The 25,554-nt window shown below is 44.1% G+C and overlaps 1 protein-coding gene across 5 annotated transcripts in view; it reads right to left on the bottom strand.

Moving 5' to 3' along the window:
* The window catches only part of LOC311100587 (MAGUK p55 subfamily member 2-like), a gene marked incomplete at both ends in the record, with an annotated part of 60,044 nt that extends 36,918 nt beyond the window's left edge, over positions 1 to 23,126 (bottom strand). For 3 of the 5 annotated variants that reach the window (XM_084141506.1, XM_084141505.1, XM_084141507.1), the window contains one exon: positions 13,599 to 13,686. In XM_084141506.1, coding sequence (XP_083997632.1) covers positions 13,599 to 13,686 — 88 coding nt within the window. Of the gene's footprint in view, positions 1 to 13,598; positions 13,687 to 23,095 lie in introns of those variants that run through there. The other 2 variants (XM_084141508.1, XM_084141509.1) reach the window with 1 other exon arrangement.
* Positions 23,127 to 25,554: the final 2,428 nt, after the last annotated feature.

Here is a 25,554-nt window from a genome sequence, read left to right as displayed (position 1 = left end):
CCAGACGGGCTGCTGCGTTCTGGATGAGTTGTAGGGGCTTAATGGCACAGGCAGGGAGCCCAGCCAACAGCGAGTTGCAGTAATCCAGACGGGAGATGACAAGTGCCTGGATTAGGACCTGTGCCGCTTCCTGTGTAAGGCAGGGTCGTACTCTGCGAATGTTGTAGAGCATGAACCTACAGGATCGGGTCACCGCCTTGATGTTAGCGGGGAACGACAGGGTGTTGTCCAGGGTCACGCCAAGGCTCTTTGCACTCTGGGAGGAGGACACAACAGAGTGTTCAACCGTGATGGCGAGATCATGGAACGGGCAGTCCTTCCCCGGGAGGAAGAGCAGCTCCATCTTGCCGAGGTTCAGCTTGAGGTGGTGATCCGTCATCCACACTGATATGTCTGCCAGACATGCAGAGATGTTATTTGCCACCTGGTTATCAGAAGGGGGAAAGGAGAAGATGAATTGTGTGTCGTCTGCATAGCAATGATAGGAGAGGCCATGTGAGGATATGACAGAGCCAAGTGACTTGGTGTATAGTGAGAATAGGAGAGGGCCTAGAACTGAGCCCTGGGGGACACCAGTGGTGAGAGCACGTGGTGCGGAGACAGATTCTCGCCACGCCACCTGGTAGGAGCGACCTGTCAGGTAGGACGCAATCCAAGAGTGAGCCGCGCCGGAGATGCCCAGCTCGGAGAGGGTGGAGAGGAGGATCTGATGGTTCACAGTATCAAAGGCAGCAGATAGGTCTAGAAGGACGAGAACAGAGGAGAGAGTTAGCTTTAGCAGTGTGGAGAGCCTCCGTGACACAGAGAAGAGCAGTCTCAGTTGAATGACCAGTCTTGAAACCTGACTGGTTTGGATCAAGAAGGTCATTCTGAGAGAGATAGCAAGAGAGTTGGCTAAAGACGGCATGCTCAAGAGTTTTGGAGAGAAAATAAAGAAGGGATACTGGTCTGTAGTTGTTGACATCGGAGGGATCGAGTGTAGGTTTTTTGAGAAGGGGTGCAACTCTCGCTCTCTTGAAGACGGAAGGGACATAGCCAGCGGTCAAGGATGAGTTGATGAGCGAGGTGAGGTAAGGGAGAAGGTCTCCGGAAATGGTCTGGAGAAGAGAGGAGGGGATAGGGTCAAGCGGGCAGGTTGTTGGGCGGCCGGCCGTCACAAGTCGCAAGATTTCATCTGGAGAGAGAGGGGAGAAAGAAGTCAAAGCATAGGGTAGGGCAGTGTGAGCAGGACCAGCGGTGTCATTTGACTTAACAAACGAGGATCGGATGTCGTCAACCTCCTTTTCAAAATGGTTGATGAAGTCATCCACAGAGAGGGGGGGGGGAGATTCAGCAGGGAGGAGAAGGTGGCAAAGAGATTCCTAGGGTTAGAGGCAGATGCTTGGAATTTAGAGTGGTAGAAAGTGGCTTTAGCAGCAGAAACAGAGGAAGAAAATGTAGAGAGGACGGAGTGAAAATATGCCAGGTCCGCAGGGAGTCTAGTTTTCCTCCATTTCCGCTCGGCTGCCCGGAGACCTCTTCTGTGAGCTCGCAATGAGTCGTCAAGCCACGGAGCAGGAGGGGAGGACCGAGCTGGCCGGGAGGATAGGGGACATAGAGAGTCAAAGGCTGCAGAAAGGGAGGAGAGGAGGGTTGAGGAGGCAGAATCAGGAGATTGGAGGGAGAAGGATTGAGCAGAGGGAAGAGATGATAGGATGGAAGAGGAGAGAGTAGCAGGAGAGAGAGAGCGAAGGTTGCGACGACGCATTACCATCTGAGTAGGGGCAGAGTGAGTAGTGTTGGAGGAGAGCGAGAGAGAAAAGTATACAAAGTAGTGGTCGGAGACTTGGAGGGGAGTTGCAGTGAGATTAGTAGAAGAACAGCATCTAGTAAAGATGAGGTCAAGCGTATTGCCTGCCTTGTGAGTAGGGGGGGACGGTGAGAGGGTGAGGTCAAAAGAGGAGAGGAGTGGAAAGAAGGAGGCAGAGAGAAATGAGTCAAAGGTAGACGTAGGGAGGTTAAAGTCACCCAGAACTGTGAGGGGTGAGCCATCCTCAGGAAAGGAACTTATCAAGGCGTCAAGCTCATTGATGAACTCTACAAGGGAACCTGGAGGGCGATAAATGATAAGGATGTTAAGCTTGAATGGGCTAGTGACTGTGACAGCATGGAATTCAAATGAGGAGATAGACAGATGGGTCAGGGGAGAAAGAGAGAATGTGCACTTGGGAGAGATGAGGATTCCTGTGCCACCACCCCGCTGACCAGATGCTCTCGGGGTATGCAAGAACACATGGTCAGACGAGGAAAGAGCAGTAGGAGTAGCAGTGTTTTCTGTGGTAATCCATGTTTCCGTCAGCGCCAAGAAGTCGAGGGACTGGAGGGTAGCATAGGCTGAGATGAACTCTGCCTTGTTGGCCGCAGAACGGCAATTCCAGAGGCTGCCGGAGCCCTGGAACTCCACGTGGGTCGTGCATGCAGGGACCACCAGGTTAGAGTGGCAGCAGCCACGCGGTGTGAGGCGTTTGTATAGCCTGTGTGGAGAGGAGAGAACAGGGATAGACAGACACATAGTTGACAGGCTACAGAAAATGGCTACAATAATGCAAAGGAGACCTGACTGACTGAACGATGGAGTCAGTGGGCTTTTGTTCTCAGAACTTTATTCATCCTTCATTTTGTTGGATAGCTTTTTGTTCATCTTCACTGTCTTATCCCATCACCAACATATAGCAATGCAACAGACATGTAAATTGTTAGAGAAGTCACAGTGGGAATCCACTAAGTTATTTTGCCCATGTCATCACTTCTTAACGAGGCATCATTCTCTAACGAGAGTGTGATATGTCACTCAGAGATGATCTGTCCAATTGTAGCACAGCTAAGCAGTTTAATCAGCTCCCTTAGGAGTGCCTGTGCTGCAGTTTGGAGACACACAGACCCTGGATCATGCCTCCCACTATAATATTGTTTGCTCATAACCACAGATCTAGGATCAGATTACCCTACTCTCAATCCTAACCAGATCCTAACCTTAATCATTGGGGTTATGAAAAACATCTGACCCCGTATCAGCGGTTACGAGTAACTTCTACTAATTCCACCTCACTCCATAACACTAGCTCTGGAGGCACAGAGAGGCTAGATTATATAAAATATAGAGAGGAGAGGAGAGAAGTTGTGCATCTTTTCCATTACATGAGTGTCAGTGTGACTCATGGCCAAAAGTGACAAGTAGTTCTGTACTCACATCACTATAGAGACACTTCACAGTAAGGCTGTAAGGAGCTCTGTCAAGGTCAGTCATTCATTGTACATCAGACACAGCCTTGACTTGTCAAAATAAATGGAAGTCATACACGCACACTATAGTCTTCTCTAAATCCTAAAGTATGTCACCTTTTAAGAGAAACATGCTACGAATCTACGATGAATCCCGCACGCACACACACATGGCGGATCTGTTACCACATAATCAGAATGATCCTGTTCATCTTCAAGTGAATACTGATTCATTGTCTGTGTTGCGTTCCGTATCATTTTTTAACACCTGTCCTATTATTACAGACCTCTCCTCAATAATAGAGATATTACTGTAGTAATACTGACCCTTGACAGGTTCTGTAACTTCAACACATCCAACCCTAGCTGTCAGCAGCAGAACATGAGGATTAAAGATACAGCCCTTGTCTTGGTTTGGCTTCCACAAGACAGGAAGGAAGACAGAAAGAGAGGAAGTAAGATCATGATTTAAAAACCCAGTCTCCATCTGCTTCCCTAATCAAATAATGATGTGTGCAGTGGTGAAGCCATGTTATCCCTCCCCTCATCCCCTGTTCTCCTCTTCCCCCTAAACCCCTACTGTCATCTGGAGATCTGGAGCGGAGGTTGCCAGATTGGAGAACATATCAAACTGCCGACCCAGCTTTTACAGGCCCTGTATAATTCTCTTTAATCACCAACACTCACCACAGTTGGTTCTACTACTTCACTTCGGCTTCACACAGGGTTTGTTTACACTTTAGTTTACAGGGCCCTTCCTTGCTTGTCTCATATTATCGCGCTCTCTCCCTCTCGCCTTCTCTGTCTCGCTATCTCTCTCTCCCCTCACACTCCCTCCTGTTCCTATTCCCATCAGTTCCTACAATTCTGACAACATCATGTAACGTTACATAGTAGGCTCTTTAAATGGCTTGAATATAAATAATAAGGAGAGCTAGCTAACAGAGAGGGGAAATAAGTAGCCTAGCCATGCTTTTCGATTAGGTTTTCCGCTGTTTTGGGATAGTTTTGACGTCTAGGCAGCTTACAAGCAAAGATGTGAAAGCGATAAGAGAATAAGGTCCCTATTCAACAGTATGTATGTTGGTTACTGCTGCCATTGTTGTATTATTCAGAAGGATTATTAAAAATCCAACTTGGCCTCCTTCTTGTGTCTCCCTTCCTTGCTGCTCTGTGTCAGTTGCCAGATTGGGTAGCCTCGCTCACTTTCCCTGACACACTACAACAAAGAGTGTAAGAATAAGACGTTTTACGTTTTATTAGTCGTACGGGATACACATGGTAAATACCGTCCAACAAAATGCTTACTTGCAGGTTCCTTCTCGACAATGCAACGTCAATAAGAAATAATGTAAGATAAGAATACGAACATAAAGTAAATGGCTCATTAGAATAGAATAAACATTTGAGCATAAGTATAATACAGGAAGGCGCAATTTTATAGTCCAATATTTAAGTGTTTTGGGGAACAGGGGGGATCTGAAGCTGGAGACTCTTATCTCCCTCACTAACTTTAAGCATCAGTTGTCAGAGCACCTTACCGATCACTGCACCTGTACACAGCCCATCTGAAATTAGCCCACCCAACTACCTCATCCCTATATTGTTATTTATTTTGCTCTTTTGCACCCCAGTATCTCTATTTGCACATAATCTCTTGCACATCTAGCATTCCAGTGTTAATACTAATTGTAATTATTTTGCACTATAGCCTATTTATTGCCTTACCTCCATAACTTGCTACATTTGCACACACTGTATATAGATTTTCTGTTGTATTTTTTGACTTTATGTTTTTTTACCCCATATGTAACTCTGTGTTGTTGTTTTTATCGCACTGCTTTGCTTTATCTTGGCCAGGTCGCAGTTGTAAATGAGAACTTGTTCTCAACTGGCTTACCTGGTTAATTAAAGGTGAAATAAAAAAAATAAAAAATATATGTGATGAGTCAAAAGAGCTCGTGCAAAAAGGGTCAATGCAGATAGTCCAATTGCTATTGGTTAACTATTTAACTAACTATTTGGTAGTCTTAGCGTGGTGGATGTTTCGTTAACTACCCTCACCACCTGGTTTGCCATGGTTCCAGACATCGGTACCGCTTGCCGTGTGGTAGCAGAGAGAACAGTCTATGACTAGGGTGGCTGGAGTCTTTGACAATTTTTAGGGCCTTCCTCTGACACCGCCTGGTATAGAGGTCTAGGATGACAGGGAGCTCGGCCCCAGTGACGTACTCGGCAGTACACACTACCCTCTGTAGCGCCTTGTGGTCGGATGCCAAGCAGTTGCCATACCTAGTGGTGATACAGCCAGTCAAGATGCTCTCAATGGTGCAGCTGTATAACTTTTTGAGGATCTGAGGGCCCATGCTGAATCTTTTCAGCCTCCTGAGGGGGAAGAGGCGTTGTCGTGCCTTCTTCACAATTGTGTTGGTGTGTGTGGACCATGATAATTCCTTAGTGATGTGGACACCGAGGAACTTGAAGCTCTTGGCCTGCTCCACTCCAGCCCATTCGATGTGGATGGTGGCGTGCTCGGCCCCTCCATTTCCTGTAGTCCACGATCAGCTCCTTTGTCTTGCAGACATTGAGGGAGAGGTTGTTGTCCTGGCACCAGGTCACTGACCTCCTCCCTATAGGCTGTCTCATCGTTGTCGGTGATCAGGCCAACCACCATCGTGTTGTCAGCAACCTTAATGATGGTGTTGGAGAAGTGTGTGATCACGCAGTCATGGGTCAGCAGGGAGTACAGGAGGGGACTAAGCACGCACCCCTGATGGGCCCCTGTGTTGAGGGTCAGCGTGGTGGATGTTTCATTGCCCACCCTCACCACCTGGGGGCGGCCCATCAGGAAGTCCAGGATTCAGTTGCAGAGGGAGTTGTTCAGTCCCTGCGTCCTGAGCTTAGTGATGAGCTTGGAGGGCACTTTGGTGTTGAACACTGAGCTATAGTCAATGAACGAGTCAGCCTATAGGGTGGAGGTAAGTGAACTGGCATTGTGGTGTCATGACAACAACCTCCCCCTCATCGTCAGCAAAACTAAGGAGTTGATTGTTGACTTTAGGAAGCAGAGGAGGGAACATGCCCGATCCACATCAACAGGACTGCAGTAGAGAGAGTCAAAAGTTCCTCGGTGTCCACATCATTGAGGACTTGTCATGGACCAACAACACCAATACTCTTGTGAAGAGGGTGCAACAGCGTCTCTACTTTCTAAGGAGGCTGAAGAAATTCGTCATGCCACCCCCGGTCCACTCCAAATACGACTGCTGCATCATTGAGAGCGTCCTGACCGGTTGCGTCACGGCCTGGTACGGGAATTGCTCCATCCATGACCGCAAGACCCTCCAGCATGTGGTGCAGATGGCCCAGTACATCACTAGGACCGTGCTCCCACCCATCCAGGACATCTACATGAAGCAGTGCCTGAGGAAGGCACGCAGCATCATCAAGGACCCCACACAGCCACGAGCTGTTCTCTCCCTTACCGTTGGGCAGATGGTATTGGAGCATGAGATCTGATACAAACAGGCTCAGAGACAGTTTCTATCTACAAGCCATCAGAGTGCTGAACACTTAAACTGAACTGAGCACCTGCTCTGATTCTCCGCACCTTAGCACACAGGCACTCACTCATGCACACACCCACACAGACATACACACATATACAATGAGTGTACAAAACATTAGGAACACCTTCCTGATATTGAGTTGCACCACCTTTTATCCTTAGAACAGCCTCAATTCGTTGAGGCATGGACTCTACAAGGTGTCGAAAGCGTTCCAAAGAGATGCTGGCCCATGTTGACTCCAATGCTTCCCACAGTTTTGTCAAGTTAGCTGGATGTCCTTTGGGTGGTGGACCATTCTTGATACACACAGGAAACTGTTGAGCGTGAATAATCCAGCAGTGTTGCAGTTCTTGACACACTCAAACCACTTAAATCTTTTGAAAGTGTGGAACTGTGGGAAGCATTGGAGTCAACATAGGCCAGCATCCCTGTGGAACGCTTCGACACCTTGTAGGGTCCATGCCTCAATGAATTGAGGCTGTTCTGAGGGCAAAAGGGGGTGCAACTCAATATTATGAAGATGTACCTAATGTTTTGTACACTCAGTGTATTACTCTACCAAGAACAGGCTCTACTAGTAGCTAAAAGGAATAGGTCAAGTAAATCAAGTCACTCTACCAAGAAAAGCAGGAAGTTCTCAAAATAAACTATTGTCACGCTTGACTTAATCCCGGTTTAACAGGGAAACAGAGTGAACATTGGGTCTACTACAGCAGTCAGCAGGATTACCACATTCCACTGGCTTCATTAACAGCCTAAAATGGCCGACAGACGGAGACTTGGCTGCTAGCCAATCAAAAAAGGTAAAACTACGTCAAAGAATGCTCCCTCCTTGTCCATTTTTGCCCAAAACAACAGAATGAGGCCACAGGTGACCAGCCTGTGACTGCTAAGCTTCAGTTGATCTCACAGGGAAGCTGCTAAGGTCCCACATATGGACGTCAATGGCATAACAAAAACCATACAGTGGATTTACTGGGTTGTAATAACCTCTGTTTGCTTAAGAGAAACAGGTAGAAATCTTTAAACTAGAAATTACCTCCAAATATAATAGGGAGACTACCTTGAGTCACCACCCACTCATGCATTACCATGCTGTGTGGTCACCTCTAAAAACAGCTGCAATTAAAGCTCCAATGTTGTGTGTCACCGAAACATTCTGAGTTGTTATTGTTTGTGGTTCTGGTATGGGAACACAGTGGGGGACATTAACCTCATAGCATTAGCGGAGGCAACCGGTTGCTATGGAGCTCTGCGGCTCCAGTGAGTGAGAACGGGGCAGTGGGTGTTTTAGTTGTGTAGTGACTCCATATAGGGAATATACTGGTCTAAGATCTGTCTGTCGTTGTCATGCCATACATATGTCAGAGGAGTTGCCTAAAGTACATACAGATCTCCAAAATGGAGCGCCTAACAATAACAACAGGATGTACTGTGGATATTGTTTTTTTAGAGGATTGAAGGATGTAGGAAATAAAGACTAATCATGTCTATAGACAAAGCTATGGCTTAAACATTTGAAGACAGCCAAAATGTTGCATTTGAGTTTGCTAAAGAACTACCCAGTAATTCACACTGGCATGTCTTGAGGGTCTTAACAGGTAGTGTTTCTGTAGGCTATTTGGGTACTTTCCCTGAAATCCTCTTAGACTTTGCTCCCTCTGAGTAAATCCATGAGCTGTTTGATATGACTGTAAGGAATTGCTGTTAAATGGCTTTTTGGAAGTGAGTGCACTGCTGTGGAGCGATTTATAAATCAAATACATTTCACACTAATAATTACTGACACCCTAAATTGCCTAAATGATCTATCGGCAGTAAGACTTTTACAACATTAGATTTGACCGAGAAATTATGAAAGAGTTAGAGGCAGTAGACATAATATAATAATATTCCCTGCTTTCCTACGGAGTTGTGTAATTAAACCAAGGCCTCCAGTAAAGATGATGACTGTCAGTTGACAATATTCAGTAAATGTTTTTTGGAGTGGAGCTTATTCCTGAGTGGTATGTCACTGATTAGCAATTTATGATGGAACATGCACTTTTAATCACTAGCTTTCATTATTGTATGTGCTTTGTTTCTGAACTTGGGACACTTTCAACCGACATCTAGGCTACATCAAATATAATTCAAAATGCCATCCAGCACAAGAAGAGATATTGTATTATAAATTGAGCCAGTCTAGTGTGCGAATGGAGTTCTAGTTTGTGAACAGTCTCAAGAGTTGAACTCAACATTCACCAAATGACACAGTACCTTTACTGTTAAGACAATTGATTTGGGCTGATGTTTGCGTACAGTACATGTGCATGCAGTGTGTGTGTATCATTTGGGGCGGCAGGTAGCTTAGTGGTTAAGAGCGTTGTGTCAGTAACCGGAAGGTCGCTGGTTCTAATCACCGAGCCGACTAGGTGAAAAATCTGTCGATGTGCCCTTGAGCAAGGCACTTAACCCTAATTGCTCCAGTAATTCGCTCTGGATAAGAGCGTCTGCTAAATGACTAAAATGTAAAAATGTATCTGTATGCATTGCATACATACATTATACAGTATGTGTGTTGCATATCGTGACAGTAAGATATTTCCCATTCCCTTGAGAACACAACAAACCCTCTGAAGGGCCTACAGTATAGCAGCCATTGAAACCACAACAACATCTCCATGGTGATGGTCGTTGTTCCCAGTCTACGTGCCTCAGAAGGACTCAGACCTCATTACCAAGCTGAAGGTCACCAGTCCAGACAACAACCAGTGATATTTGACTCCCATTATATTTAATCCTAGTATGTCCAGGAAAAAATGACAGGATTGAATAACAGGCTTACTATATGATGGATGTCATGGAAGAAACAATGAAAAAGGTGTGGCGTAGTCACACTTTGTTCATTTTTATAATGACGATTATAATATATAATAACATGTCAATAGCAATATGTCACCATTGTCACCAAACCATCTTTGGGTCATTGAAAATGGCTATATAAAACCCAGGTATTATTATTACCATTACCAAACCACATAATCAAATCAGGACATAAGACTGTCACAGTCAGTCCAATTCACTCAGAAAGAATACACTCAGCAGTCACCCTTCTATGGCACCACACTTCTATTACAGACAGCCTAATCATGCATGAAAACTCCCCTTACTCATTATCAATGGTGTTGAAGGCTGCGTCCCAAATGGCACCCTATTCCCTTTATAGTACACAACTTATGACCAGAGCCATATGGTTATTAGTGCACTATATATCTGGGACATATACAATGATGTATTTCCTGGGCCATTACCTATTCTGCATATTATTGAGTATTCATCCGACAGGTCCTGGTCCAGAGAGGGCAGAGAGAGAGGGATGTTATTTGAAGGTTGTGTCTCTGTCTCTGAAACTCCCAAACGTCACCGCTCTGAGAAGTGCACTGTTGCATATGAATAACCTCATAGCAGCTCACATAGAAAACACAATGCACCGGGTAGGAGGGAGCTCCTCAATGAAGGACTAATGTGAATGTACTGACAGACTGTGTAGTTCATAGGACTGTCTTGTCTGTCACGTCAACTTGTATTAGAAGATACAGTACATCTCAATCTCACTGTGTTATACAGCAGTATGCACCACATGCATTATCTTATTCATTCCTCATTCACCTCTCTCTTGTTGTTTATATAATGTATATAATAACATACACTGAACAAAAATTTAAATGCAACATGAAACAATTTCAAAGAGTTTACTGAGTTACAGTTCATATAAGGAAATCAGTCATTTGAAATAAATTCATTAGTCTCTAATCTATGGATTTCACATGACTGGGAATACAGATATGCCTCCCGAGTGGCGCAGCGGTCTAAGGCATTGCATCGCAGTGCTGAGGCGCCACTACAGCCTCGGGTTCGATCCCAGGCTGTGTCATTACCGGCCATGACCCATAGGGCGGTGCACAATTGGCCCAGCGTCGTTAGGGTTGGGGGAGGATTTGGCCGGGAGGATCTCCTTGGCTCATCGCGCTCTAGCGACTCCTTGTGGTGGGCCCGGTGCCTACAAGCTGACTTCGGTCGTCAGTTGAACGTTGTTTCCTCCGACACGTTGGTGCGGCTGGCATCCGGGTTAATCGAGCAGTGTGTTAAGAAGCAGCTCGGCTAAGCAGATCATGTTTCAGAGGACGCATGACTCGACCTTCGCCTCGCCCAAGCCAGTTGGGGAGTTGCAGCTATGAGACAAGATGGTAACTACCAATTGTGGAGAAAATATAGGGCCATCTTTTAGAAATCCAGTCAGTATCTGGTGTGACCACCATTTGCCTCATTCAGTGCGACACATCTCCTTTGCATAGAGTTGATCAGGCTGTTGATTGTGGCCTGTGGAACGTTGTCCCACTCCTCTTCAATGGCTATGCAAAGTTGCTGGATATTGGCGGGAACTGGAACACGTTGTCGATCCAGAGCATCCCAAACATGCACAATGGGTGACATGTCTGGTGAGTATGCAGGCCATGGCAGAACAGGGACATTTTCAGCTTTCAGGAATTGTGTACAGATCCTTGCGACATGGGCCCTTGCATTATCATTCTGAAACATAACGTGATGGCGGCGGATGAATGGCACTACAATGGGCCTCAGGATCTCGTCACGGTATCTCAGTGCATTCAAATTGCCATTGATAAAATGCAATTGTGTTCGTTGTCCGTAGCTTATGCCTGCCCATACCATAACCCTTCCGCTACCAGGGGACTCTGTTCCCAATGTTGACATCAGTAAACCACTCACCCACACGACGCCATCTGCCCAGTACAGTTGAAACTGGGATTCATCCATGAAGAGCACACTTGAAGGTGAGCATTTGCCCACTGAACTGCAGGGTGGTCAAGACCCTGGTGAGGACGACGAGCACACAGATGAGCTTCCCTGAGACTGACAGTTTGTGCAGAAATTATTTAGTTCTGCAAACCCACAGCTTCATCAGCTGTCCAGGTGGCTGGTCTCAGACAATCCTGCAGGTGAAGATGCCGGATGTGGCGGTCCTGGGCTGGCGTGGTTATAGGTGGTCTGCGGTTGTGAGGCCGGTTTGACGTACAGACAAATTTCTCTACGACATTGGCGGCGGCTTACGGTAGAGGAGAAATGCTTACTCACAGGGATGTAAACAAATTTGTGCATAACATTTTAGAGAAATAAGCTTTCTGTGTGTATGGAACATTTCTGGGATCTTTTATTTCGATTCATAAAACATGGGACCAACACTTTACATGTTGAGTTTATATTTTGGTTCAGTGTTTTATGATAGTCAATGCAACATAATGTCTAACAAAGGCACATGATTCTAGTACGTCCTGTGAAAGCTTCATGTTCCATTTTGACCCCTATCCATTTGTACAGTGATACATTTCCTTAGTGGCTGTGATTTCAGTGACTGAACGTATTTCTTAATTTCTTAATTTGGTTATTTTTCTGGATTATGTGTAAATTGTTTTATTTTGTTGGAGCTAGAAGCACAAGCATTTCGCTGCACCTGCGATAACATCTGCAAATCTGTGTACGCTGCCAATAAACTTTGATTCAATTTTTATGACCAACAACAATCAATGCGAACAGCATGATCACGCATGCAGTAGAGCATGCAAAATAGGGCTGGGAATTGCCAGGGACCTCACAATACGATATTATCACGATACCTAGGTGCCGATACGATATGTATTGCGATTCTCACGATTCTATATGTATTGCGATTCGATACTGTGATTTTATTGCCATATGTTTGCTGCAGAGAGACAAGATAGAGCCATGAGAAAACAAGTTTTTATCAGTCATGGAAATAAAAGTGCTGAAAACAAATTAGCTCCCTATTTAAAAAGAATATGGAGAACAAGCTATGAAGGAAAAACACTTCATAGCTTGCGATATTGCGACATTGTCAAAACGATACGATACGATATATCGTCCAAAAGAATATCCCGATATGTAACTATCCATTTTTTCCCCATCACTAATGCAATACATGCAATATTTAACAACACCATCAACTATGGATATAATGTACAAGAGTACTTCCCCCACACACTGTGAAAGCACATCTTATCAATGTATTATCATTCAGCTTTGTTCTATGGGAGGCTGTCACTGTCTTTCATCTGGTTATTGTCAGGCACAGCGATATACTGTTAAGGGCAGCCATATTTGTCATAAAGAGTATAATGGTTATTATCATAGAAATATAATCTAATAGAGTGATTCTATTTCTATGGCCATTTGAGGGCCGTGTTTAAAGTACTACATGTTTTCTCTCTATGGACTCTCATTTTCCCCCATACACTGCAACGATACATAGTTTAGCTAGTAGGTAATAATTACACTTTATCAATGGTCAAATCAAGGACAGGAATACCATATAAAAATATAAGTAATCCCATATGCTTGAGATTCCGCTGTTTGATATTTCTGACATCAGGTGAATACAGTTTCCCACCTCACAGCAATGAGTCTCACACATCCACACCCTATTGGGCTCTCATCTGTCTGTACCTATTGTCTCTCCCAGATAGATAATCATTCTCACACCTACACTTCACTTCTAGACCAATACATACAACATACAAGGAGTAAGTGGAACACGTCCATAGATGAGCCATAGAATCCAAACCCTCATCCCTTCACCATAGATGAACCACAGAGTCGCAACCCTTATCCTATCACCATATAGTCAAAACACTCATCCATTTACTCTGACCCCCTTTCACCATCAGCATCACCCCAGCCCTCTGTCCTTACCTTCCCCACTGAGCTCCAGGCCCTCCAGGGACATGACAGAGTCCTCCTCCTCCTCCAGTGAGAGCCTTCCAAACAGGCTGCCAGCCATGTAGTACACACACACCACGACCTACGCACAAACACCCAGCGACAACTCACACACCCACAACTGAGAAGCTCCTCTCCTCCTCTTTATCCTTCCCTCCTACAGAGCGCCTCTCTCTCTCATCTCTCTCTCGCTCTCTCTCTCTCTTCTCCTCTCAATACCTGCAGCTCCTGAGAGCTGCCAAGGCTGATTGAGCCTCTCCCTCTGAATGGAAGCCTCTCAGAGGAGAGAAGGGGGGGGGGGGGGGGGGGGGGGAATAGAGAAGGTAAGGGGGGGTAGAAGGGGTAGAGTGATGGTTCCCTAGAGAGACAACATGAAGGAGGTGTGATGCTTGGAAAGGGGGGAAGCGAGGCACAACAATCTTCTACTACCGGCCACTACTGTGTATGTGTGTGTGTGTGTGTGTGTGTGTGTGTGTATGTGTGTGTGTGTGTGTGTGTGTGTGTGTGTGTGTGTGTGTGTGTGTGTGTGTGTGTGTGTATGTGTGTGTGTGTGTGTGTTGGGATGGAGCGCAGGGGGGCTGAGAGAGGGATCTTCTGATTGGAATTTATAACTAGAACTTCCTTCCTGTTTAGTGACATCACCACGGTTCACCACACATTGGCTGTGTCCTAATTAGAGGTGTTCATAGGTCCACCCGAGACCCTACATGGGACTCGAGCCATCCAGGTCCAAAACTATTTTCCTTTGGGTCAGGGTCGGGTCCTGTTTGTTTGTCATCAGGTCTCATGTCTATGTAACTACAGCAAATAGACCCGAATGGACCCGACCACGGCTCTGCATAGCCTATAACATACACTGAACAAAAATATAAACGCAACATGTAAAGTGTTGGTCCCATGTTTCATGAGCTGAAAAAAAAGATCCCAGAAATGTTCCATACGCACAAAAAGCTTATTTCTCAAAAACATATTGCACACATTTGTTTACATCCCTGCCAGTGAGCATTTCACCTTTGCCAAGATAATCCATTTACCTGGCAGGTGTGGCATATCCAGAAGCTGATAAAACTGCATGATCATTACACAGGTTCACCTTGTGCTGGGGACAATAAAAGGCCACACTAAAATGTGCAGTTTTGTCAAACAACACAATGCCACAGATGTCTCATGTTTGAAGGGAGCATGCAATTGGCATGCTGACAGCAGTAATGTCCACCAGAGCTGTTGCCAGAGAATTGAATGTTCATTTCTCTACCATAAGCTGCCTCCAATGTCATTTTAGAAAATTTGGCAGTTTGCTGATGTCAATGTTGTGAACAGGGTGCCCCATGGCAGTGGCGACCCGTCATTCAGGGCAGGTGGGGCAGAGCTAATAATATAATTATATATATAATTATATACATATATATATATACATATATATATATATATATATATATATATACATACACAGTATATGTATTTATTTTGTTGTTGCCTGTTTTGCATGTTATTTTGGCATTAATACGTGTCACATATCAGTTTGCAAACAATGTAAAAAAAAAAAAAAGAAAGAAGAATTGAGTTAATAAAGCCGCATACAAACATGGTCTCTTTTTTGCATTCTTGAGTAAGGCAGCTCCAAAATGCAGGTGTTTCAGCCTAGCTCAGTGCTTTCTGTGGTGGTGGGGCAGCCAGTGGAAAATACAGAGCGTAGGGGCTGGTAATGTTCTCTAGTTGTGCCGTGATTGGCTCAGTGTTCTGTCATTCATGGGGACACTACGTCACCGTAAAATCTACAGGCAGAGCTAGAAAGTTCAAGCCCCTTTGGGTGTTGCCATAGATTTACAGTAGAAGTGCCCGTCCAACAAGGCTCAAGGTCATTGGCCACAGATAAAATGACGTCAAATCACGATTTATCTACCATAGTTTGGATTGTACTGATCATGTCAACATCATACTTTCAAAATCTTAGCTAGCAAGCTAGACAAGCAGTCATCATCATGAATCACGTTGACAATCTACTGGCAAATCCTTTTCAATCCTTGTCATATGAAAATAAATTAGAGATAAAACATCTCGCCGCTCATCGGCCATTGGACATAAACATTATACAAGTCGGAAATCGCAAATTCAACAATGAGTGGTTTGGAAGGAAGCAGTGGCTAACTGCAAGCATCTCAAAGCAATCACTATTTTGCTTCCCCTGCCTGTTATTCAGTGGCAAGGGTGTGTGGTCCAAGTCTGGGTTTAAGGATTTAAAATATCTGTCTGAAAGGGTCTCAAAACATGAGACTTGTGCATCAGATATAGACAACACTGTTAAACTCGGATTACTGGGGAAATCAAACGTTGTGGCTCAGCTAGACACCGCATATAGACAAGCCATCGACCTTCACAACCAACAAACGGAGGAGAATAGGTTCGTGCTTGCCAGAATTATAGCAGGCATTCAATTGTGCAGCAATTGTGAGACAGCACTGCGGGGCCTGTTTGTACAACTGTTCTGACTTGGTAGTGCACATGTAGCCTATAGCCTGCTTTAGAGAAATGTCATCATCGAATATTGTAAGAGCTTTCATTGCCTGCTTATATGCCCCCTTTATTTATCCTACGGTTCTGACTTGGTGTACAGGGAGAATACTGTAAGAACGGCCAGTATTCTGCATTATGTCGCTGTCCATTTTAAAAGTGCTGAACGAATAGGCGGCATATAGACTACATCCGTCTCAGCTTGCTCATGTCTTCATCGAAATTACGGCTTGCCTCTTAACCGCTTATCATCATATATGCCATAGTTTGTAGATCTGCATTGTAATATTGCTTATATAGGTCTATCTAATTAGTATCGTATTCATAATCTGAGGCAATGTTAGAATGATGCACTTAATTGTTTTGCTTACTTTGTGTGTTATAATTAGCTCAGGTGCTTTTCTCTAAGCGGAGGGTCTACTATAAAATAATGTTGTTGGGTCTGTAAGTTACAGACCCAACAACTTTATATTATAGTATCCCCTGTTCGCCAAAAGGCATGTGGGAGACTCCCCAAACATATGGAAGAAGGTATTCTGGTTAGATGAGACTAAAACTGACCTTTTCCTCCATCAAGGAAAACGCTATGTCACCCCATCATGCTGTGGGGATGTTTTTCATCGGCAGGGACTGGGAAACTGGTCAGAATTGAAAGAATGATGGATGGCGCTAAATACAGGGAAATAAGCATTTAAATGTCTTGGAATGGCCTAGTCAAAGCCCAGACCTCAATCCAATTGAGAATCTGTGGTATGACTTAAAGATTGCTGTACACCAGCGGAACCCATCCAACTTGAAGGAGCTGGAGCAGTTTTGCCTTGAAGAATGGGCAGAAATCCCAGTGGCTAGATGTGCCAAGCTTATAGAGACATTTGCATTTTAGTCATTTAGCAGACGCTCTTATCCAGAGCGACTTACAGTTAGTGAGTGCATACATTTTCATACTGCCCCCCCATGGGAAACGAACCCACAACCCTGGCGTTGCAAGCGCCATGCTCTACCAACTGAGCTACAGGGGACCCTACCCCAAGAGACTTGCAGCTGTAATTGCTGCAAAAGGTGTCTCTACAAAGTAAGTTTTCTGTTTTTTTGTCTTATTTCTTGTTAGTTTCACAATAAAAAATATTTTGCATCTTCAAAGTGGTAAGCATGTTGTGTAAATCAAATGATACAAACCCCCCAAAAATCAATTTTAATTCCAGGTTGTAAGGCAACAAAATAGGAAAAATGCCATGGGGGGTGAATACTTTTGCAAGCCACTGTAAGTGTTAATTATATAAGAACAAACATTATTAAATTACTGAACATAAATATAATAATGTTTGTGTATGGTTCAAAAGTCAAAACTCATGTCGACATTCATTATTATTGAAGGTTCTTATCCAGTTACACAAATCCACAAGGAGTCAGTAGAAACACATATTTATTATGATTTGTGAAGCATTTATTTAGTGATTATGAAACCTTTATGTATGCTATATAAAGCCTATATTAATTGTACTTCGTTTAAAGTGGGACTCAGTTTTTACATGGTCCTTCGAGACTGATGATTGGCTGAAAGGAAGGTGTTGTGGCATGCACTGCATGCATGTGTAGTGAATGTATGCATCCCTTGATGGACTTGCTGTCAGAAGCCTGCCTCTTAGAGTGATTGGACCTGCATCTCCGTCCCTGCACAGCTTTGGCAGGGTGTGTGTCAGGGGGGTTGGCTGAAACGCCCCCTTGCCTGACAGCGTGTTGAGTGATGGCATAGGTAGCATTAGAGCTCCCATTCCCCCAATTTACAGTATTATTCCAACCTCATAGTTTGGAAATATATATATAAAACACAGGAAATCACTAGGCCTTTAACCAGAAAAGCTTGGCTGATAAACATACATTTTTTTGTCACTCAGGTCCATTCAGGTCCGGTTCCAACTTTTTGGACCAGAGAAGACCTCTAGTTTTTTTCCGTGTCGTTTGGTTGATGAGCATGATTATCTCTTCAAGTAGGCGCTTTAACCCAATGAGTCCCACCGTGACGCTGGCGCATTTTGGACTTCTAATACTTTTTAAACATCATGTTTGAGCTACAGACTTTTGGGTTAATCTACAGTGGGGAGAACAAGTATTTGATACACTGCCGATTTTGCAGGTTTTCCTACTTACAAAGCATGTAGAGGTCTGTCATTTTTATCATAGGTACACTTCAACTGTGAGGACAGAATCTAAAACAAAAATCCAGAAAATCACATTGTATGATTTTTAAGTAATTAATTTGCATTTTATTGCATGACATAAGTATTTGATACATCAGAAAAGCAGAACTTAATATTTGGTACAGAAACCTTTGTTTGCTCCTGAGTGGCGCAGTGGTCTAAGGCACTGCATCGCAGTGCTAACTGTGCCACTAGAGATCCTGGTTTGAATCCAGGCTCTGTCGCAGCCGGCCGCGACCGGGAGCCTCATGGGCGGCGCACAATTGGCCCAGCGTCGTCCAGGGTAGGGGAGGGAATGGCCGGCAGGGATGTAGCGCAGTTGATAGAGCATGGCGTTTGCAACGCCAGGGTTGTGGGTTCGATTCCCACGGGGCCAGTATAAAAAAAATATTTAAAAAAATAAATAATAATAAATAAATAAATAAAATGTATTCACCAACTGTAAGTCGCTCTGGATAAGAGCGTCTGCTAAATGACTAAAATGTAAATGTAAAATGTTTGCAATTACAGAGATCATACGTTTCCTGTAGGTCTTGACCAGGTTTGCACACACTGCAGCAGGGATTTTGGCCCACTCCTCCATACAGACCTTCTCCAGATCCTTCAGGTTTCGGGGCTGTCGCTGGGCAATACGGACTTTCAGCTCCCTCCAAAGATTTTCTATTGGGTTCAGGTCTGGAGACTGGCTAGGCCACTCCAGGACCTTGAGATGCTTCTTACGGAGCCACTCCTTAGTTGCCCTGGCTGTGTGTTTTGGGTCGTTGTCATGCTGGAAGACCCAGCCACGACCCATCTTCAATGCTCTTACTGAGGGAAGGAGGATGTTGGCCAAGATCTCGCGATACATGGCCCCATCCATCCTCCCCTCAATACGGTGCAGTCGTCCTGTCCCCTTTGCAGAAAAGCATCCCCAAATAATTATGTTTCCACCCCCATGCTTCACGGTTGGGATGGTGTTCTTGGGGTTGTACTCATCCTTCTTCTTCCTCCAAACACGGCGAGTGGAGTTTAGACCAAAAAGCTATATTTTTGTCTCATCAGACCACATGACCTTCTCCCATTCCTCCTCTGGATCATCCAGTTGGTCATTGGCAAACTTCAGACGGGCCTGGACATGCGCTGGCTTGAGCAGGGGGACCTTGCGTGCGCTGCAGGATTTTAATCCATGACGGCGTAGTGTGTTACTAATGTTTTTTTTTGAGACTGTGGTCCCAGCTCTCTTCAGGTCATTGACCAGTCCTGCCGTGTAGTTCTGGGCTGATCCCTCACCTTCCTCATGATCATTGATGCCCCACGAGGTGAGATCTTGCATGGAGCCCCAGACCGAGGGTGATTGACCGTCATCTTGAACTTCTTCCATTTTCTAATAATTGCGCCAACAGTTGTTGCCTTCTCACCAAGCTGCTTGCCTATTGTCCTGTAGCCCATCCCAGCCTTATCCCTGATGTCCTTACACAGCTCTCTGGTCTTTGCCATTGTGGAGAGGTTGGAGTCTGTTTGATTGAGTGTGTGGACAGGTGTCTTTTATACAGGTAACGAGTTCAAACAGGTGCAGTTAATACAGGTAATGAGTGGAGAACAGGAGGGCTTCTTAAAGAAAAACGAACAGGTCCGTGAGAGCCGGAATTCTTACTGGTTGGTAGGTGATCAAATACTTGTGTCATGCAATAAAATGCAAATTACTTAAAAATCATACAATGTGATTTTCTGGATTTTTGTTTTAGATTCTGTCTCTCACAGTTGAAGTGTACCTATGATAAAAATTACAGACCTCTACATGCTTTGTAAGTAGGAAAACCTGCAAAATCGGCAGTGTATCAAATACTTGTTCTCCCCACTGTATTTCCTCTGCATCTGTAGATACCAACCATTAGTCTGTGTGATTAACGGGGGCTGAGCTAGAGTGGTGTTTGTGAGGGGTCAGGTCTTTTTACAAAAACGTCTGTAGAGTCCAAATGGTTTGAGCTACAAACCATTAAAAGCTATCTATGAAAAACTGAGATTATATGACGCTCACAAGCTACACAAGAGTCGTAGAAGGTAAGTGGTTCTTCTACATAGAAGTTCATAGGAAATCCCAGGACAGTGTCTATAATACTGTAATAAGCTCACATAGTTCCTGTCACGAACTCCAAATTCCACACAGTTGTCAGGATATTAATTTCCCACTGAGCAAACAATTTCTGTACTTACAGCATTCATATACATTTATTTTTATCAGGCTTTTGCATTGTCAGACCTTATTTTTTTATTGACATTAGTCAATAAAACTCATGAATGCAACTGTTTATGTCAAATACTTTTGTGTTCTACTTGTAGCACTGATTGTTCTGAAAATAAAAAGGTAAAACACTTAATTGTGAGGCTAAATATAAGGGCTGGACATGCAGATAAATGAAAGTTAGATAAATTAAAAGCCAATTTTTGCTGGGGTCTCGGGACTGATAGGGTTAAATTCCCTGAATGTTTTTTTGTAAACTAGCCGAGGGGGAAGTCTCCCCGACTGGCATTTTCAGTAACCTAGAATAAATTGTGCCTCCAAACCATTTCATGTCTCCCGTTTATGAGGATAGCATTTTTCAGTGTAGATATTTTTGGCAATGGTATGCAACCGGATACAATTACATTTTGATTTGAAGCGAGTAGGTGGTTCATGCACTCAGTCAATGAACCTGTAACGTTTTTATGTGCAATGAATAGTGAGCAAAATGCTAAAAGCTATCTACAGCCACAATAAAGTGCACAGAAAGGGTGAGGAATAGTTTATTTTGCACATTTTTACTCCTAAACGTATTTAGGCTTGCCATAACAAAATAGTTGAATACTTATTGACTCAAGACATTTCAGCTTTTCATTTTTAATTAATTTGTAAACATTTCTAAAAACATAATTCAACTTTAAAATGATGTGTGGTATTTATTGTGTGTAGATCAGTGGCACAACATCTCAATTTATTCCATTTTAAATCCAGGCTGTAACACAACAAAATGTGGAAAATGTCAAGGGGAGTGAATACTTTCTGAAGGCACTGTATGGGTAACAGGGTTGACGAGTTATGCTCGACCCACTCAGTTTTCCACCACAAAACACTAGAAAATGGCCAAAAAGAGTAGAACCAGCTCACCTGCTTTTACAATCTGATTTGACTATTCAGTTCACATAACAGGTTTGACCTTAAAATGAGGGGCAGATGTATGTGAATCACTAATCACATGAAATAAATAATAATCTTCAAAAAGGACTTTCTCAACGCAACAAAATAACTACGGTTTTACAATGATGGTGACAACTTGGAGAAATCTTGGATTTTGCTGAATGTTGAATTGTGGCACTTTAGCAAGTCTTTATTCATATTAAAAGATGTATTGAATTCTCCATGTGGTCTATATTAAAGGGCACTTCATTTAATATAACAGGCTTTTAAAATGCAATATTGGTACATAATCTCTATTTAAAATTCAAAAGGGGCACTCATTTTGTGGAACAACCCACCCACTAGAGAAGCCTCGCCTGGGGGCATGCACCAAGGGCAGTGTGCCTCCATTGGAGGGCAATGAGGGCTGATAACAGACAGATCCTTTCAGCCAGCCAGACTGATAAGTCTGAGTCTGACTTTACTGCTCCATTAGACACATCATTAAGTCACATTAGAGGAGTGGAAATGACTTCCAGGGCCCCGTGTGATAAACTGTCCCTCCCTGATCCTCTCTCTCTCTCTCTCTCTCTCTCTCTCTCTCTCTCTCTCTCTCTCTCTCTCTCTCTCTCTCTCTCTCTCTCTCTCTCTCTCTCTCTCTCTCTCTCTCTCTCTCTCTCTCTCTCTCTCTCTCTCTCTCTCTCTCTCTCTCTCTCTCTCTCTCTCTCTCTCTCTCTCTCTCTCTCTCTCTCTCGCTGTCGTCCACGCTTCCCTCCATCCCGCTCCCTTTCTCTTTAGCTGTGTTTCTCTCTTATGTGGAAATATGCTGGAGTACAGGTCTCTCTTCCAGCCTCATTCATCAGAGAAGAAGGTTAAAACATCCCCCTCTCTCTCTCTCTTTCTCTTTCTCGCTTACACCTCATCTTTCACTCTTCTTCTCACTCTCTCTCACCTTCTCTCGCACATCCCCCAAGGTTAAAACCTGTCTACGGTTAAAACCTTGGACTTACCTCTCACGCTTTCTCTCTCTCACACACACACACACAGGGCCGGCCCTAGCCTTTTGGGGGCCCTAAGCAAGATTTGGTTGTATGGCCCCCCCACCTCGCAGTGAAAATATTTTAGTGGCCTCCCTCTTGACGGCGGAAAAAAAAAGTTTAGTTTTGAAGATATTTTCCTGTAATTCTACCCATTTTGCCAAGGGGTGGAGAGACATTTTTGTAGTTTGAAGCTAATTTCCTGCAATTCTACACATTTTGCCAAGACTTATGCCATGTTAATGATATCTGAGTGAAAGTGACTAACAAAATCAATGGACTAACTTATCAATCAACATTTTTTTTTAGTGGTAATGGTTATTTGACTGTCAGTAACTGACATAACAAGAGACAAACTGATGATGCACAACCAAATATCAAATTGCAACTTGTGTATTCTACTATTGTAACTCTCAATAGTAAGTTGAGACTCCGACTAAGTTAATAAAAAAAGGAGTCCCAAAGTGACCGCTTATGTCGCTTATGCCTGGAGCCACACACAAACACACACCTTTCTCACCCTTCTCTCTCTCGCTCTCTCTGTCTCTGTCTCTCTCTATCTCTCTGTCACGGTGAGGCCAAGCCACTTACCAGAGTCTGAGTTGGCTGATGCCACAGGCATTTTGGAAATCTGGTACTCCCAAATCCTCTTCTCCGAATCTTGTTAGGTCAACTGGAGAGAGAGAATGAGAGGGGAGGAAAGAAGGAGAAGAACATGTGAATGTAAACACACCTGAATTATTGATCAGTTATCAATACAATCAAATTAAATTATATTGTTTTCTTAGCCTATTACGAAAATGGATGAAAGTGCAATCAAGCCTTTATAAAACACTTTCCAAACTGAATAATAAGGGTGGGTTTATAAAACGTACAATAGTAGCATTAGGTTCTACAACAGAGACCAAGGTTTGTAGCGTTCACATAAAAACACAATGTTTCTGCTAGGTCTTTGTTATGTGGTGTGTAAACTGCTTTGTCTTTAGGTGTGCTCTTGCTCACCCACTCACCCACACACACATACACACATATGTTCTCTGTCCCACTGAGCCGAGGGCACATTGACACTGAGGGTACAAAACATTAGGAACATCTTCTTAATACTGAGTTGCGACCCCTTTACCCTCAGAACAGCCTCAATTCGTCAGGGCAAGGACTCTACAAGGTGTCGAAAGCGTTCCACAGGGATGCTGGCCCACGTTGACTCCAATGCGTCCCACAGTTGTGTCAAGTTGGCTTGATGTCTTTTGGGTGATAGACCATTCTTGAAACACACGGGAAACTGTTGAGCGTGAAAAACCCAGAAGCGTTACAGTTCTTGACACACTCAAACCAGTGTGCCTAGCACCTACTACCATACCCTTTTCAAAGGCACTTAAATATTTGTAAAAATTATTATTTAACCTGTCTCCTCCCCTTCATGTACACTAATTGAAGTGGATTTAACAGGTTACATCAATAAGGGATCATAACTTTCACCTGGATTCACCTGGTCAGTCTATGACACGGAAAGAGCAGATGTTCCTAATGTTTTGTACACTCAGTGTAAACCACAGCTGCTATGACATCATGCTCACAGCGCAGGACTACATTCATAATCTCTCTACCCTACCAACCAATTAAGACAAGAGCCCAGGTGTGGTGGAGAGAAACACTGACACTGGGCCACACCAATAGAGGGACAGACAACAACAGGATTAGTCAACACAATCTCTGAGAGAAAAGGAGTGAGAAACAATGGGGGTAGCATTTATACATACCTATACAGTCCTTTACATGTCTCTGAAATATATATTTAATAGAGTTACTTAAGCTAAAGCCCAGTTTCCACTGTCACTTAAAATTAGGGCCAAATTCGAGCTGGCTCGAATAGAATTCTCACATTCGAGCTGGGTCAAGGGAAACACGTGGCTACGCAGCCCAGTTTCACAACTGGTGCCAGCTCAATTATAATTCGGGCTGGTGACACCGTTACTATGCAATCACCAAGCTGATCACTGCTGGATACTGACTCAACATTTAGCTAGCTCGTCTGGGTTTGTTGCTGTTAGCTAGCACATGGACAAGCAGTACTGCAGTAGTCAGACATGACACGAATTACCACCATAGCTGGATCCTTCATTCATTTTTGCACTACACAATAAACTTTTATGAGAACAGTCAGCCCTAGAATGCTAGCTACCTAACGTTTGCTAGCAAATCAGAGTTGAAACAAGCTAGCTAGCTAGTTAGCTAATGTGCGCTAGCAGGAATTTTAGCTGGCCAGGTTGTATTGAAAGCTAGCTAGCTACATCATATCAAACCTGTCGTCTGGTCTGCTTGGTTAGCTAGCTAGATAACAGCCAATGCCATGTCAAGCAAGGTAGGAATTAAGCTAGCTAGCCTGTTATGCTAGCAACGACACTAAACCTTTAGCTAGCTAGCTAACGTCAGCAAGCTAAACACATGGCTCTGAGTCTGGCTGGCACTGACAGGAGTAATGTTAGTTACAGCATGGTGAGGGTTAATTAAATTATTCAACATCTTGCTGGATAGCTAGCTAGCAACATTAGCAAAGCCAGCTGCAGTCACATATTGGCTACCTAGCAACATGACATCATTTCTCATTTCTGGAGCCAGTGGAAATGCAATTTGAGCTACCCCACCAAGGCCAGCCCAACCTGGGTTAACTTAAAAGTGCCAATTGAAACGGTGCTTAAGTGTCTTGGATTCATTGCAGTTTCATCATCCAACACATCTTGGACAGGAGCCAGCACCTACTTTCTTAATGTGTGTCACTGGCACACAGGTTTTATGTCTACCCCCACCAGGCAGTTTCCACCATAGAGCTGTGATACCAAGACATACACACACACACAGACTCTCTGACACACACATTCTCTGACAGAAACACACAGACACAGACTCACACTCGCGTCACACCTAAAAATAACCCTGCCTGCGCTTCCACAGGTTCCGCTCCTCCTCTCATTACTTTACAGGGGAAAACGCTGGTATCCAAGACAACCGCGAGGACCTCTTTTGTTTTTTCCACCGCTTTGCCATGGCAA

This window comes from Coregonus lavaretus (assembly GCF_964263955.1).
Source record: "Coregonus lavaretus genome assembly, chromosome: 25".
NCBI lineage: Eukaryota > Metazoa > Chordata > Actinopteri > Salmoniformes > Salmonidae > Coregonus > Coregonus lavaretus.
The sequence above is the reverse complement of the archived record's forward strand: the minus strand, read 5'-3'. Positions and strand labels throughout refer to the sequence as shown.